The sequence below is a fragment of the Pogoniulus pusillus genome, chromosome 9 (assembly GCF_015220805.1).
Source record: "Pogoniulus pusillus isolate bPogPus1 chromosome 9, bPogPus1.pri, whole genome shotgun sequence".
NCBI classification, from domain to species: Eukaryota; Metazoa; Chordata; class Aves; order Piciformes; family Lybiidae; genus Pogoniulus; species Pogoniulus pusillus.
The window spans coordinates 35,966,497-35,983,768 of record NC_087272.1 but is presented as its reverse complement, the minus strand read 5'-3'; the positions used below and the strand labels follow the sequence as shown (position 1 = coordinate 35,983,768).

Sequence of the window (17,272 nt, the reverse complement as noted above, 5' to 3'; positions counted from 1 at the left end):
TACTTAACTATATAGCATGTAAATAAGATTGATATTCTGCCTGTGTTTCTGTTTTTCCTGGGGCTGTTCACTTGGAAAGAGTGCTTTGAATGTTCTGTTAGGCTGATCTAGGAATGTGGATCTAAAGATAATGTGTTATTATCAACACGTGTTTCCATAGCTTTGGATGCAATGCCTCATTGCTTTCATCTTAGTTTGTTTTAGTTTTCATGGACCAGATCTTAATGACACTGCTACAGCTGCAGTGTTAATCTGAGGTTTATTCCATGCCATGTACACAGAAAGTGACAAAGACCTCACTGATGACCATCACTGTTACTTGGGCAAAGCTTCCAGCAGATGTTGCTGAGCCTTTCGCATCATTCTTGCAGATTGAGATGTTTTTGCTGTCAATGGGATCAGCAAGGCAAGGCATGAAACTATGCCAATATAATCTGAGTGTATTATGAATCTCTGCCCTTTTAGCTCTTTAACCCTTAGGGTAATTCACTGTGGTCTCATAATCAGTTCAGCTAATCATAGGATGGCTTAGGTTGGAAGGGACTTCTGAGATCAGAGGGCTGGAGCATCTCTCCTATGGAAACAGGCTGAGAAAGTTGGGATTGTTCAGTCTGGAGAATTGAAGGCTTTGAGGTGACCTTTTTGTTTCCTTCCAGTATCTGAAGGGGGTACAGGAAAGCTGGGGAGAGACTTTTTAGGGTGTTGGGTAATGATAGGACTGGGAGGAATGGAGCAAAACTAGAGATGGGTAGATTCAGACTGGATGTTAGGAAGAAGTTCTTCACCATGAAGGTGTTGAGACACTGCAACAGGTTGCCCAGGGATATGGTAGCAACCTCATCCCTGGAGTCTTTAAAACCAAGCTGGATGTGGCTTTGAGCAACCTGATCTAGTGTTGAGTTGTCCTTACCCGTAGCAGGGGAGGTTGGAACTGGATGATCCTTGAGGTCCCTTCCATCCTGACAAATCTGTGATTCTGTGATCATAGAATGTCAGGATTGGAAGAGAAACCCATGTTTCACCAGCTTGGAGACTAGGATGTGGTGCAACCAGGATGTGTGATCATCGGCTCCAACCTCCCCACCATGGGCAGGGACACCTCACAACTAGACTCAAGGTCTCATCCAGGCTGGCCTTGATAAAACACAGACTGGATTCAGGCATGCATTTCCCTTTGGTTTAGAGTTGCTCATCACCTGAAGTGCTATATCAGGTATCAAGTAAGCCTGCTGGGGTCTGAAATACCTCTTCAGTGTAAGGCTTTGGGTAATGCCAAAGCCAATGGACAATACTTGGAGAACTTTCTGCTAGCTTGCTTTATACATGTCCATTCAACGTACACTAACATGAATTCATGTTTCGTGCCAGAGGAAAGAAAGCTGTGGAATCTAAAGAGCTGGAAGGAAGAAATGAAGATTGCATATTTTAGCTACAGTAATTGACAAAGCACAGTAATGTGAGGTTACATCAGGCAAACAAGAATAACCAAGAAAAAACTCAGTGTGGTGTCTGAAATTGAGTGAGAAACAGCCCACAAAGGTGATGGTTGATTCTGTTCCTTTTTATGTTGCTTGAGGGCTTTTCTCTTGCTGTTGTTCATGCTGTTAGAACAAAGTAAGCAAGACTGAGACCACTGTCAGCCCCCAAAGAGGAGAATTCTTACCAATGAGTTGTGAATGAGATGAAAATAGCAAAACAGGCATGCCTGGGACTGCTGTGTTAATCTCTCTCCCTCTTCTTTAACTCATGTTGGAGCTTCCTAGAAAGCAGCAGCAATTTTGGAAGTTAATTTTTCCCTGAAGTCCCACTAAAGTGTTTTGTATCAGTAGATCTTATTCAGGGTGGCAACTTTTACACTCCTGGTACACTTTTACTAGAAGTAGACTGTGTTTGATGAGGACATTATGAAATCAATATATCTCATGTAGGTGTGTGTCACACAAAGGCAGGTAACTGCTTCCCAAGGGTTTCAAACTGCTATAAACCTTCACTGATAAATGCAGTTCCTTCCTCTGCAGCTGGGTCAGGGCAATCTCAGGCACTGTTGTAGGCTGGGCAGTGACTGGCTTGAGAGCAGTCCTGAAGAAAAGGACGTGGGGGTGCTGGTGGATGAGGAGCTCAGTGTGAGCTCTCAGTGTGCACTTGCAGCCCAGAGAGCCAATTGTATCCTGGGCTGCAGCAAGCAAAGTGTGGCCAGCAGGGCAAGGGAGGGGGTTCTGACCCTCTACTCCACTCTGATGAGACCCCACCTGGACTACTGTGTCCAGTTCTGAAACCACTATTACAGGAAGGATCTAAATGTGCTGGAAGACGTCCAGAGAAGGGCCACGAGGATGCTCAGAGGGCTGGAGCTGCTCTCCTAGAGGACAGACTGAGAGATTTGGGGCTGTTCAATCTGGAGAAGAGAAGGCTCTAAGGGGGCCTTATTGTGGCCTTCCAGCATCTGAACTGGGCTGCAGGAAAGCTGGGGTGGGACTTCTTAGGCTGTCAGGTAGTGACAGGACTGGGGAATGGATCCAAGCTAGGGGAAGGTCGATTTAGATTAGATGTTGGGAAGAAGTTCTTCATGAGGGTAGTGAGACCACAAAACAGGTTGCCCAGGGAGGTGGTGGAAGCCTCATCCCTGGAGGTTTTTAAAGCCAGGCTCGATGTGGCTCTGGGCAACCTGATCTAGTGTGAAGTGTCCCTGCCCATGGCAGCAGGCTTGAAACTAGATGGTCCTTGAGGTCCCTTCCAACCTTGACAATTCTGTGAGTCTTCTTTCCCATCCCTCTGATGCCTTTTGCCGGGGCACAAGCATTTGTCTGGCCACATCTGACAACTAATTTAGGAGAAAGGAAATGTGAGTGCTTCAAAACAAGAGAATTGCTTATCTGAGTGGAAAGAGATTCAGCTTCACATTGCCTAAATCTGATTAGGGCTTTTCCAAACACAGACCTGGTGGCTAGAAGTCTATTTCGCACTTGAGCAGGTGCCCAGCCCACATTAATCTTTACAAAGCAGAAGGCAGCAGCCAGCAATGTGGTTCACAACAAGCTGCAATTCCTGACTGACTAACAAATAAATACACCCTTGGAAGAAAGGGGAAGAGAGTGAGAAAGGGGAATGATGATATCCGGACACCTCAGACAGACCCCCAAGGATCAGGGGGCTATACTAGAGGTAAAGAGGGATGTAGAAATCAGTATCCATACTTCACAGTATCACCAAGGTTGGAAGAGACCTCACAGATCATCAAGTCCAACCCTTTACCACACAGCTCAAGGCCAGACCATGGCACCAAGTGCCACGTCCAGTCCTGCCTTGAACAGCTCCAGGGACGGCGACTCCACTACCTCCCCGGGCAGCCCATTCCAGTGTCCAATGACTCTCTCAGTGAAGAACTTTCTCCTCACCTCCAGCCTAAATCTCCCCTGGTGCAGCCTGAGGCTGTGTCCTCTCGTTCTGGTGCTGGCCACCTGAGAGAAGAGAGCAACCTCCTCCTGGCCACAACCACCCCTCAGGTAGTTGTAGACAGCAATAAGGTCACCCCTGAGCTTCCACTTCTCCAGGCTAAACAATCCCAGCTCCCTCAGCCTCTCAGTACTTGGCCCAAGAGCTGTTTTTTACACCAGATAGGAAATAGAAGTGAGCCTCTGACACTCAGGTTAAGCAAGCATTTCTAGTTTGTCCTCTGAATCCTGAGAGAGAGAGACCTGTCTGTGTTGTGTTTCAGCAATGAGAAGTTGGAGTGATTTCCTTTCTTTTCTATCACTTCTTCCCTTAAAGAGCTTTTGCAAGTGTGTTGCTAGCTTTTAATTTTTGTTTCTTTCTTGCACCTTAAGCCTGTTTTAGCGGTGATTTCAAGAAAATGGAAAGAACAACTTAAAAGATACTTGCCTCCTTGATACTTCAGCAGTGAGTGCCCAGCATCTTGCTGTAGAAAGAAGAAAGTATCTTTGCTTCTACCTACAAGGGTGAGAGAAGGAACAAAAAGGCTGGCATCTGTGTCAAGGAACTCTCTCTTCCAGTTATCAACATTAATGAAGTGAACTTCATGCCAGCAACAGTTAGGGGAAAGAAACACTGAGGTCTTAAGGGAGTTTGTAAGAGCAACATGATCAAATCACAGGATCACAAAATGTCAAGGGTTGGAAGGGACCCACAGAGGTCATTGCATCCAAGTTCCCTGCCAGAGCAGGACCACACAATCTAGATCAGGTCACACAGGAATGCATCCACACAGGCCTTGAATGTCTCCAGAGAAGGAGACTCCACAGCATCTCAGGGGAGCCTGCTCCAGTGCTCTGTGACCCCTACAGTCAAGAAGTTCCCCCTTGTGTTTAGGTGGAACTTCCTGTGCTGCAGCTTACACCCATTGCTGCTTGTCCTATCCCAGGGAGCAGTGAGCAGAGCCTGTCCCCCCTCCTGGCCAGCCCTCAGATACTTACAATCATTTGTCAAATCCTCTCTAAGTCTTCTCTTCTCCAGACTAAAAAGTGGAGACTCATAAGACATGCCCTCCAGAGGCTCTGGACAGTCTGATCTAGTGTGAGGTGTCCCTGCCCATGGCAGGGGGGTTGGAACTAGATGATCTTTGTGGTCCTCCAACCCTGCCTGATTCTGTGATTCTCTGGTTACCTCTGGAAGTTTCTATTGTCTGCTGAGAGGTTGCCAGATAACTTCAGATATCTCTTTAGCTGAGACAGGCTTTTAAAACACTGCTTCTGGGGACTTTGCAGAAGTTCTTGCAGTCTGTTTGCTAAACAGGGCTCTCTTCAAGGGTGATGGTGGGGAGAGGGTTGACATCTGCGGCTGCAAACTATTCACCTAGAGATAGGGTCCTGAAATGGATGAAATCTATCATGCATCATCTGCAGTGCATGGATATTGCTGATGTCTTGACTTCGAGTCTTTTGATGTTGATTCAGCTGGTGTCTTATCTATTCCAAACATTTCATTTTCATCTTGCATCTCCAGCAGTGCATTAATGTGGCAGCCGTGGCTACCTCCGCGACATAAAAATGCTGTCTTCCACATCCCACTCTGTCTGTAGCTGGAGATTAAAATTACTGGCTTGTCTTCTTATCTTTATCTTATCTGCCAAGAAAAGACACTCCTCAGAACGACTGGAAGCTGTTCAGATTAATGCATTTAATAAAAAAGCTGTAGGGCCTTGATTGGTTTTGCTGGAATGCAACAAATTGTCTGTGTCACAGTTTTGCTGACTTCTACTTAGGTGCATTTTTGCCTACCATGAAACCCAGTTTGAAAAGTAAGGAATAAAAGGGATGTGGGTTTGTTATTGGAAGGGACCTCAAGGATCATCCCGTTCCAACCCCCTGCCAGAGGCAGGACACCTCCCACTAGAACAGGTTTCTCAAGGTCTCATCCAACCTGGCCTTGAACACCTCCAGAGAGGGAGCAGCCACAGCCTCCCTGGGCAACCTGTGCCAGTGTCTCACCACCCTCACTGCAAACAACTTCTTCCTAACATCCAGTTTAAATCTCTCCTCTTGCAGTTTAAACCCATTCCTCCTCATCCTGTTATTACAAGACCTTGTCAATAGTCCCTCCCCAGCCCTCCTATAGCCCCCTTCAGATACTGGAAGGCCACTCCAAAGTCTCCTCAAAACCTTCTCTTCCCCAGGCTGCACAGCCCCAACTCTCATAGCCTGTCCTCAGAGCAGAGCTGCTGCAGCCCTCTGAGCATCTTGGTGACCTCCTCTGGACTGGCTCCAACAGTTCCACATCCTTCTTGTGCTGGGGGCTCCAGAACTTCACACAGTACTCCAGACAGGGTCTGAGGAGAGCAGAGCCAAGGGGCAGAATCCCCTCCCTTGCCCTGCTGCCCACACTGCTCTTGCTGCAGCCCAGCACAGGGGGAGTTTGGACTAGATAACCTTTGGAGCTCCCTTCCACACCAGACCATTCTCATTCTGTGATCCTAATATTTAAAAATACATCCTGCCTGAAAATATGCAAAGAAATTTTCCTCCTTGATGTATTCAACTCATTCTACTGCACCCTTTCTAGTAGTTAGTTTAACATCAGGTATCACAATATCACAGTCTCACAGTATTATCAGGGTTGGAAGAGACCTCACAGATCATCAAGTCCAACCCTTTACCACAGAGCTCAAGGCCAGACCATGGCACCAAGTGCCACGTCCAGTCCTGCCTTGAACAGCTCCAGGGACAGCGACTCCACCACCTCCCTGGGCAGCCCATTCCAGTGTCCAATGACTCTCTCAGGGAAGAACTTTCTCCTCACCTCCAGCCTAAATCTCCCCTGGCACAGCCTGAGGCTGTGTCCTCTCGTTCTGGTGCTGGCCACCTGAGAGAAGAGAGCAACCTCCTCCTGGCCACAACCTCCCCTCAGGTAGTTGTAGACAGCAATAAGGTCACCCCTGAGCTTCCTCTTCTCCAGGCTAACCAATCCCAGCTCCCTCAGCCTCTCCTCGTAGGGCTGTGCTCAAGGCCTCTCCCCAGCCTCGTCGCCCTTCTCTGGACACGCTCAAGCATCTCAATGTCCCTCCTAAACTGGGGGGCCCAGAACTGAACACAGCACTCAAGGTGTGGTCTAAGCAGTGCAGAGTACAGGGGCAGAATGACCTCCCTGCTCCTGCTGGCCACACCATTCCTGATGCAGGCCAGGATGCCACTGGCTCTCTTGGCCACCTGGGCACACTGCTGGCTCATGTTCAGGCAGGTATCAATCAGCACCCCCAGATCCCTCTCTGTCTGGCTGCTCTCCAGCCACTCCCACCCCAGCCTGTGTCTCTGCATGGGGTTGCTGTGGCCAAAGTGCAGCACCCTGCACTTGGAGCTATTGAACCCCATCCCCTTGGACTCTGCCCATCTGTGCAGGCGGTCAAGGTCCCACTGCAGAGCCCTTCTGCCCTCCAAATGTGGTAGCAAATGTGACAGAAAAATATTTTTACCTTGTTATGTTCCTGTTTTTTGCTGTTGTTGTTCTTTTGGAGACAAAGCACTTATCACTTAAAGGCATGTGGTCCTAATCTGGAAGATGAATTGGTTCATTCACTTCAAGTACCCCATAACCATTCACACACCATCGAGCTTAACACTATTAAAGGGTAATTTCCCCTGTGGGAGCCATGCCCAATACAGCCACAATTTCTACACGGTGTCTTTTTATCTTTCTGTGGCAGGTAAGGAGATTTAAATAAAAGGCTTCATCAGGAGTGCAATCACAGACATATCTTTCCTATTGAAATAGCCACCAAACTGCAGATAACCTCTCCTAAAAAGCACCATGCTCCTGCACGTTACCAAAGCGTGGCACCGCAGTTCCCACTTTGGGTTGGAAGCGATGCAGGTGGGGTGCAGCGTGGGCTTGGCAATAGAGGGCAGGGAATATTAATGGGAGAATTTGCATTTCCTGGTAAATTCTGAGCAGAGTAACAAAAAAAAATATATGTTAGGCACCATCCCTTGAGGTCTTCAAGATGCTTGAGCGTGTCCAGAGAAGGGCGACGAGGCTGGGGAGAGGCCTTGAGCACAGCCCTACGAGGAGAGGCTGAGGGAGCTGGGATTGGTTAGCCTGGAGAAGAGGAGGCTCAGGGGTGACCTTATTGCTGTCTACAACTACCTGAGGGGTGGTTGTGGCCAGGAGGAGGTTGCTCTCTTCTCTCAGGTGGCCAGCACCAGAACGAGAGGACACAGCCTCAGGCTGTGCCAGGGGAGATTTAGGCTGGAGGTGAGGAGAAAGTTCTTCCCTGAGAGAGTCATTGGGCACTGGAATGGGCTGCCCAGGGAGGTGGTGGAGTCGCCGTCCCTGGAGCTGTTCAAGGCAGGATTGGACGTGACACTTGGTGCCATGGTCTGGCCTTGAGCTCTGTGGTAAAGGGTTGGACTTGATGATCTGTGAGGTCTCTTCCAATCCTAATAATACTGTGTGTGATACTGTGTGTGTGAGGCACTCGGTGCCATGGTCTGGTTGACTGGCTAGGGCTGGGTGCTAGGTTGGACTGGATGAGTTTGGAGGTCTCTTCTCACCTGCTTGATTCTATGATTCTGTGATTCCTGAATAATCAATAAGTGTATTTTGCCTTCATCTCATGTTTGCTGTGATTAGAAGGAAGAAAGTTCTTATCATTGCTTTAGGTCTCGTCGTTGTCCCCTTGTTCTGTTGCTGGTTGTCTGGCAGAAGACATCAACTCCACCTGGCTACAGCCTCTCTTCAGGTAGTTGTAGACAGCAATGTGCTCAGCCCTGAGCCTCCTCTTCTGCAGGCTGCACACCCCCAGCTCCCTCAGCCTCTCCTCACAGGGCTGTGCTCCAGGCCCCTCACCAGCTTTGTCACCCTTCTCTGAACACATTCCAGTATCTCCACTTCCTTACATTTCTACACTCCTTTGTGTTTCAGCAAGTGAAAAAATAGTTGGTGGAAAAAAAAACCCTGCCCTCCAGCAGAACTGTCACCTCTGTTAGTAACACAGTACAGAGAAAGAAGCACAGGAGCAGGTCAAGAATTCTTTGTGAAGGAGGATTTGTTAACTTTTCAGAGGAGAAGTGTGGCAGAGACCTGTGTTTGGATTGAAGTCGTTACGAACTCAGGCCATGCAGTGAAGCGTGCAGAGCTCAGCGCCGCCAGGCACCGCACCTCGGACCCAAAGGAGCATTTAAATACCTGCCTATTGTCAGCCTCCTGAATGATCTAGCAGGAGGAAATGCAATTTATTTTTTTATACACATCCTTGAAGGTGTATTTCAGTGCTTTATTTTGAAATAGATTCTTTTCATATTGCTGGTCTGAGGCTCTGAGAAGCGAGGAGTACCAATAAAGCAGTAAATACAAATAGACAGGCTGGAAAGAATGTGCTGATTTATGAGGTTTCACAGCAAGAAAGGGGGCAAGGAAGACACAAGTGAAGTCTACAGGGTGTTGCCAGCAGAAAACTTTTGTTTCCTTGTCACAGGCATATTGTTAGGTTTGAGGAAGCTAAGAAGCTGCCTCCCATGGCAGGGGAGTTTGAACTAGATTGTAGAATCACAGAGTGGTCTGGGTTGGAAGGGACCTCTGAAGGTCATCTAGGTCAATCCCCCTCTGCAGTCATCAAGGACATAGAATCATAGAATGGCCTGGTTTAGAAGGGACCTCCAAAGGTCACCTAGTCCAACCCCACCCTGCAGTCAGCAAGGACATAGATTCATAGAATGGTCTGGTTTGGAAGGCACCTCCAAAGGTCACCTAGTCCAACCCCACCCTGCAGTCAGCAAGGACATAGAATCATAGAATGGCCTGGTTTAGAAGGGACCTCCAAAGGTCACCTAGTCCAACCCCACCCTGCAGTCAGCAAGGACATAGATTCATAGAATGGTCTGGTTTGGAAGGCACCTCCAAAGGTATCACACAGTATCACAGTATTATTAGGATTGGAAGAGACCTCACAGATCATCAAGTCCAGTCCAACCCCACCCTTCTATCAGCAAGGACATAGAATCAAAGAATGGTCTGGTTTGGAAGGGACCTCCAAAAGTTATCTAGGTCAATCCCCTGTAGTAAGCAGAGACACTAGATCAGGTCTCTCAGAACCCCACTGAGCCTCACCTTGAATATCCCCAACCACCTCTTTTGGCAACATGTTCCAGTGCTCAACCACCCTCATTGTAAAGAACTTCCTCATAACATCCAATCTAAATCTACTCTTCTGTAGTTCCAAACCGTTGCCCTCATCTTATCACTGCAGCCTTTGTAAACAGTCACAGGATGTTAGGGGTTGGAAGGGACCCAAAGAGATCATTGAGTCCAACCTCCCTGCCAGATCAGGGCCATGCAATCTGGCTCAGGTCACACAGGAACACATCCAGACAAGCCTTGGAAATATCCAGGGAAGGAGACTCCACAACCTCTCTGGGCAGCCTGTTCCAGTGCCCTGGTACCCTTACAGTCAAGAAGTTCCCCCTTGTGTTGATCTGGAACCTCCTGTGCTGCAGCTTCCATCCATTGCTGCTTGTCCTATCCCAGGGAGCAGTGAGCAGAGCCTGTCCCTCCTCCTGACCCCCAGCCTTCAGATTTATTAAATTCCCTCTCAGTCTTCTCCAGACTAAACAGGCCCAGGTCCCTCAGCCTCTCCTCATCAGACAGTGCTCTAGTCCCCTCATCATCCTCTCCATGCCCTTTTCAAGTACTGACAGGATGCTATTAGGTCTCCATGAAGCCTTCTCTTCTCCAGGATCAACAATCCCAGCTCCCTCAGCCTGTCCTCATAGCAGAGATGTTGCAGCCCCTGCAAAATTTTCTTGGCCCTCCTCTGGACCCACTCCATCAGGTCTGTGTCCATCCTTTATTGAAGGCTCCAGAGCTGACCTTTAGGATCCCTTCCAGCCAAAACCGTTCTGTGAGTCTGCAAGATTGTAAACTAAATTTGATACTTTACTCTGCTCTCCTGAGACCACCTGGAGTCCTGTGTGCAGTTCTGGAGCCCACAGCATAAAAAGGATATGGAACTGTTGGAGCAAGACCAGAGGAGGCCACCAAGATGCTCAGAGGGCTGCAGCAGCTCTGCTATGAGGACAGGCTACAAGAGCTGGGGCTCTGCAGCCTGGAGAAGAGGTTTTGAGGAGACCTTGGAGTGGCCTTCCAGTATCTGAAGGGGGCTACAGGAGGACTGGAGAGGGACTATTGACAAGGTCTTGTAATGACAGGACAAGGAGGAATGGGTTTAAACTGGCGGAGGGGAGATTCAAACTAGATGTTAGGATGAAGTTGTTTGCAGTGAGGTGTGGTGAGACACTGGCACAGGTTGCCCATGGAGGTTGTGGCTGCTCCCTCCCTGGAGGTGTTCAAGGCTAGGCTGGATGAGACTTTGAGTGACCTGTTCTAGTGGGAGGTATCCCTGCCTATGTCAGGGGGTTGGAACTGGATGAGCTTTGAGCTCCCTTCCAACCTCAACCATTCTATGATTCTGTGTTAGTTGTGCTATTGAAAATCAGAGCAAGAACACTGAAGTCACTGTGGGTAACTATGATATCTATGATATCGTGCTGCAAAGCCAGAGGGATTCCACCGTGCCAGCTGATTCCATTTAGCATATCCTTATAATGGCTTGAGGTAAGAAATGAAATGCCAGCTGCAACAACAGAAGGAGGGCAATGGAAATCATGTTTGAGAAGGTGAAGGTATTTCTGGGAGGGAGAGAGGAGGGAAATTGCTGCAGCCATGCGCTGAATATTGGGGTTGAATATGATGAAGTAGAAAATGGCTCGTGTTTTTCACTCTGAATAATGCAAGTACAAGGCCTGATGGATTGTTGCCTCTTCCCTTTGGATCTTCATTATTCATGGCTTTCTCTAGAAGGACTACAGAAATGTGACATTGCATCCAGGGATGCTGGCTGAAACAAAAGCAAAGCAGGTTCATGAATGCTGCTGTTGTTAGGCTATTTATTTATTTGCTTTGCTGTTTTGCTTTGTTTTCTTTTCTCCTGTGCCTGCTATAAAACATTACATCCCTCATAGATTCCCTTGAATCACAGAACTGCACATGCAGAAAGACACTGGAGTGTTCATACTGCTCCTGCATTCTTTATGATTGTAATTATAGTTCTAATTTATAATTCTCAAAAACAGAATACTAAATGACTTGAAAAATCTCCTTGCAGCTCTATCCCAGTAACTCAAGCTTGAATTGTCATCCTCTGAGCTTTGGTACTGGTAAAGGCAGCTAAGTGGTGCTGGTGACATTTGGGAGAACTGTAAGATAATCTGATTTTAGATAGCTGACCTGTTGGGGCACTTTCATGAGTTGTGGCAGACATACAAATGACATAAACTGCACCAGTACAGGCTGGGAGGTGATCTGCTGGAAAACACCTCTGTGCAGAAGGAGCTAGGAGCGCTGGTGCACAAGAAGCTATCCATGGGACAGCAATGTGTCCTTGTGGCCAAGAAGGCCAGTGGGGTCCTGGGATGCATTAAGAAGAGCGTGTCCCACAGATTGAGGGGGTTCTCCTTCCCCTCTACTCTGCCCTAGTGAGGTCCCACCTAGAATATCCAGTTCTGGGCTCCCCAGTTCAAAAGGGACAGGGATCTACTAGTGAGAATCCAACAGAAGGCTACAAGGATGCTGAAGGGACTGGAGCACTGCCTGATGGGGAAAGCCTGGGGCTGGTTAGTCTGGAGAGGAAAAGACTGAGGGAATTTAATCAATGTCTGTAAATATCTGAGGGCTGGGGGTCGGGAAGGAAGGGAGAGGGACAGGAACAGCCTCTACTCACTTGTGCCCTGGAATAGGACAAGGGGCACAGAAAGCTCCACCTTAACATGGGGAAGAACTTTTGTGTAAGGGTGACAGAGCACTGGAACAGGCTGCCCAGAGAGGTTGTGGAGTCTCCCTCTCTGGAGACTTTCCAGACTCATCTGGATGCGTTCCTGTGTGACCTGCACTAAATTCTCTGGTCCTGTTCTGGCAGGGGGTTTGGACTCAATGACTTCCAGAGGTCCCTTTCAACCCCTACCATCCTATGATCCTGTGACATTAACTTCCAGTCCACATTTTCATTTGGAAGTTTAAACAACTTGGAATCTTTTTCCCTTTTGATCTGTTCCAACACCTCCTGATCCCTGTAGGTATTCTCATGAGCTTTAGCTGGTGTCCTAAATTTGGATTGTGATGTTTACATGATGTCAGCATGAGCATCATTTCACTGCACAGCTGGAGTCTTGGGACATAAAAAAGGCTTCAGAACGAAAACACCCTTACAGGCTGCCACTTAATTTTCACATTCACATTCTGGTTAAGCAAAAGTGATATGTGGAGAGAATAACAGCCCAGAAACGATTTTCAGGCATGTGAAGTATTGAGCAGTGCCTGCTGATAGGCCATCAGACCTCTCTCCCTGCCATTGCAGAGTGCCTCTTTGCTGATAACATCATTATCTCCTTTCCCCTGCCAGCTTGTGAGGTAAGAGGTGTACAGCTGAATCCTGAGCTCGCACACAGACAAGGCTGGGAGAATGACCAACCTCAAGCAGTGCTATAGGCTGGGGACTGAGTGGCTGGAGAGCAGTCAGGAGGAAAGGGAACAGGGGGTACTGATAGACAGTAAGCTGAAGATGAGCCAGCAGTGTGCCCAGGTGGCCAGGAGACCAATGGCATCCTGGCCTGCATCAGGAACAGTGTGGCCAGTTGGTCAAGGGAGGTTATTCTGCCCCTGTACTCAGCACTGGTCAGGCCACACCTTGAGTACTGTGTCCAGTTCTGGGCCCCTCAACTCAAGAAGGATGTTGAGGTGCTGGAACATGTCCAGAGAAGGGCAACAAAGCTGGTGAGGGGCCTGGAGCACAAATCCTATGAGGAGAGGTTGAGGGAGCTGGGCCTGTTTAGCCTGGAGAAGAGGAGGCTCAGGGGTGATCTTATTGCTGTCTGCAACTACCTGAAGGGGCATTGTAGCCAGGTGGGGGGTGGCCTCTTCTCCCAGGCAACCAGCAATAGAACAAGGGGACACAGTCTGAAGTTGTGCCAGGGTAGGTATAGGCTGGATGTTAGGAAGAAGTTCTTCACAGAGAGAGTGATTGGCATTGGAATGGGCTGCCCAGGGAGGTGGTGGAGTCACCGTCCTTGGGGGTCTTCAAGCAAAGCCTGGCTGAGGCACTTAGTGCCATGGTCTGGTTGATTGGATAGGGCTGGGTGCTAGGTTGGACTGGATGATCTTGGAGGTCTCTTCCAACCTGGTTGATTCTATGATTCTATGATTCTATGATTCTATGACTGGCACTAAGAAGTGCAGTGAACAACCTATAGGATTAAAAAAACCCCAAACCAAAGACTCTATCAGCAGCCAGCAAACTCTCTGTTATTCTAGGATTAAGACTCCATTCCCTTCTGTTCAGAGCTTCTGCAGTTGACAACTGCAGAGCTTAATTGCAGTAGACTTTTCTGGAAAGTTGTGTTAAGAGCTTCCAAAAAAAAACTAAATCAAAGCTCTTGGAATACTTTTATTTAAGCAAAGAGCTTGCAGATTGTGTGGTAGCATTTTCCTAACACTGACAAACCTGACTTCTCAATATAAACTTCAAGGGATGGTAGAGCAAATAAATCATTTGCTCCTGCACTTGAGTCACAGCAGCCCTGTGCAGTGCTACAGGCTTGGGGCAGAGCATCTGGAAAGCTGCTGTAGTGGTTTTGGAGTTTCACACACACACTAGATGGACCACACTAAGTCAGCCAGCTGGAAGTTGAGGAATGAAGCTTTGTATTTACAGCTGAGCACAATTTATAAGCACATATACATATCACAGGTATTTACAACTATGTACAGTAATCACAGTATCACCAAGGTTGGAAGCGACCTCACAGATCATCAAGTCCAACCCTTTACCACAGAGCTCAAGGCTAGACCATGGCACCAAGTGTCACGTCCAATCCTGCCTTGAACAGCTCCAGGGACGGCGACTCCACCACCTCCCCGGGCAGCCCATTCCAGTGTCCAATGACTCTCTCAGGGAAGAACTTTCTCCTCACCTCCAGCCTAAATCTCCCCTGGCACAGCCTGAGGCTGTGTCCTCTCGTTCTGGTGCTGGCCACCTGAGAGAAGAGAACAACCTCCCCCTGGCCACAACCACCCCTCAGGTAGTTGCAGACAGCAATAAGGTCACCCCTGAGCCTCCTCTTCTCCAGGCTAACCAATCCCAGCTCCCTCAGCCTCTCCTCGTAGGGCTGTGCTCAAGGCCTCTCCCCAGCCTCGTCACCCTTCTCTGGACACGCTCAAGCATCTCAATGTCCCTCCTAAACTGGAGGGCCCAGAACTGAACACAGTACTCAAGCTGTGGTCTAACCAGTGCAGAGTACCTTAGGCCACAAGAAGGTCCCCTGGGAGCCTCCTCTGCTCCAGCCTGCACAGCCCCAGCTCTTTCAGTCTGTGCTCACAGCAGAGCTGCTGCAGCCTCTCAGCATCCTCCTGGCCCTGCTCTGGCCACACTCCAGCATCTCCACAGCCCTCTTGTCCCAGGGGCTCCAGAGCTGGATCATGAAGCAGTTTATGCCAGCTGAGGCTCTGAGAACGTTCTTTCCAAAGGGTACCTGATCAGCTTTCTGTGCAAACCAGCCCTTGGTGAATTGGTTGTGGCAATTAATGAGGCAGGGATTATAAAATACATAGTTACATTTATTTCCAGAAGCCCCACCCACAACTCTATACAAATCAGTTCATTTTGAGTTGTTAATTAGTGAGGGGAAACCTTCCCAAGGCTGCTTATGGGCAGGATAGTAACTGAGACAAACCAGAAAACTTGGAAAAGGTTTGGCCACTAAAATGGCTTTGCCTCACAAGTAAAAGGCAGCCTGGAGCCCTAGGGAACGTCTGCCTGACTCATGGCAGTGGAGTAGGAGTTTTCAGCTGGTCCCTTGGTTCCCTTGTGGCAGTGTCTGGAACTGCAGATTGTAACCCAGTAGTAGATCAAAGCAGCGCAGAACCCAATGCGACTGACGCCGTCAAAGTCCAAAAGGACTATAAATGGCTTCCACAGGCACAGACCGTGGGGCAAGGCAGGGCCAAGTCGGGCTGCTCCATGGCGTTCCCATGAATGGTGGCGGCGCTTTATGGCAGGGCAGGTCCCTGCAGCAGGAGGTCAGGCTGCGGCGGTCCGAAAGAGGGGACTGTGCGCTTTGTCCTCGCTGGCCTGCCAGGCGCTCCTCAGACTAGACAGTGTGTCCAGTTGCCATGTATAGACACGCTGGGGTGACTTGCTCTTCCACGTTCAAGCCCACGGGGGTGGGGGTTTCAACTTTGCATCTACTTCATTCCACACTCCAAACCCCTGGAACCGGAGGCGATGGGGGGAGAAGAACAGTTTGCACTCTGGAGGGGCAGGGAGCTGGAGGTGATGGGGGAGAAGAACAGTTTGCACTCTGGTGGGGCAGAGAGCTGGAGGCGATGGGGGGAGAAGAACAGTTTGCACTCTGGTGGGGCAGAGAGCTGGAGGTGATGGGGGAGAAGAACAGTTTGCACTCTGGTGGGGCTGGGAGCCGGAGGTGATGGGGGAGAAGAACAGTTTGCACTCTGGTGGGGCTGGGAGCCGGAGGTGATGGGGGAGAAGAACAGTTTGCACTCTGGTGGAGCAGAGAGCTGGAGGTGATGGGGGAGAAAAATAGTTTGCACTCTGGTGGGGCAGGGAGCTGGAGGTGATGGGGGAGAAGAACAGTTTGCACTCTGGTGGGGCAGGGAGCCAGAGGCAATGGGGGAGGAGAACAGTTTGCACTCTGGTGGGGCAGGGACTTGGGTGTGCCCTGCCACACTTGCTTACTCATTTCTTTTCTCTCTTGCTTTGCGTTAGGACCCCCCCAAAGAACCGTTTCCCCCAAACAAGACCACGAAGAGAGGAAACAGGACAAAGTCTTGGACAAGGGCAGTGAGAGTGGGACTTCTTGTAACGAGTTGTCCACCTCCAGCTGTGACAGCCACTCGGAAGCAAGCACCCCCCAGGAAAACGCCACCAGCACTCAACCATCCACAGCCCACCAGCCGAACACGCTGACTTTGGATCGCCCGTCCAAGAAGGCTCCGGTGCAGTGGATGCCGCCGCCCGACAAACGCAGGAACAGTGAACTCTTTCAAACTCTGATTAGCAAGTCCAGAGAAACAAACCTTTCCAAAAAGAAAGTGTGTGAGAAGCTGAGTGTGGAGGAAGAAATGAGGAAGTGCATCCAAGATTTTAAAAAGATCCACATCCCAGATTACTTCCCGGAGCGTAAACGTCCCTGGCAGTCTGAACTCTTGCAGAAGTATGGGTTATAGTAATCGTAGAATGAATCATAGGGTGGTTTAGGTTGGAAAGGGACTTCAAAGATCATCCAGTTCCAACCCTCTGCCATAGGCAGGGACACCTCTCGCTAGAACAGGTCGCTCAAGGCTTCATCCAACCTGGCCTTGAGCACCTCCAGGGAGGTCGTGGAGCAGAGAATCACCCAATGTGATCAAAGATCACTTTGGGTGATTCTCTGCTCCACGACCTCCCTGGGTAACCTGTTCCAGTGTTTCATCACCCTCAATGTAATCAAGCTCCTACACAACCCTATCTCTGGGACATTTGATGTTAAGTCACCACCAAATGACTGATGTCCTCCTTCTGGCCAGCTCTACCACCAGAGCTATCCCTGCTGCTTCTTTCTTTCTGTGAACAGTGAATGTTGGATAGTCCATGGTTTCTTTAAAAATATATATATAGAGAGAAAAAACATAAAGCCACAAAAGTAATCTCATCTAAACCACCTCATCATAGCAAAAGGACAAAAAAAAACAACCAACCACCTATAAAGTGCATGGTCAA

At 49.0% G+C, this 17,272-nt stretch overlaps 1 protein-coding gene across 1 annotated transcript in view; it reads left to right on the top strand.

Annotated features, from left to right (window-relative positions):
* KCTD8 (potassium channel tetramerization domain containing 8) overlaps window positions 1–16,867 on the top strand; it is a 137,449-nt gene extending 120,582 nt beyond the window's left edge. The window contains exon 2 of the mRNA XM_064149202.1: window positions 16,280–16,867. Coding sequence (XP_064005272.1) covers window positions 16,280–16,740 — 461 coding nt within the window. The 3' untranslated portion in view covers window positions 16,741–16,867. The remainder of the gene's footprint in view (window positions 1–16,279) is intronic.
* The last annotated feature ends 405 nt before the right edge of the window (window positions 16,868–17,272 follow it).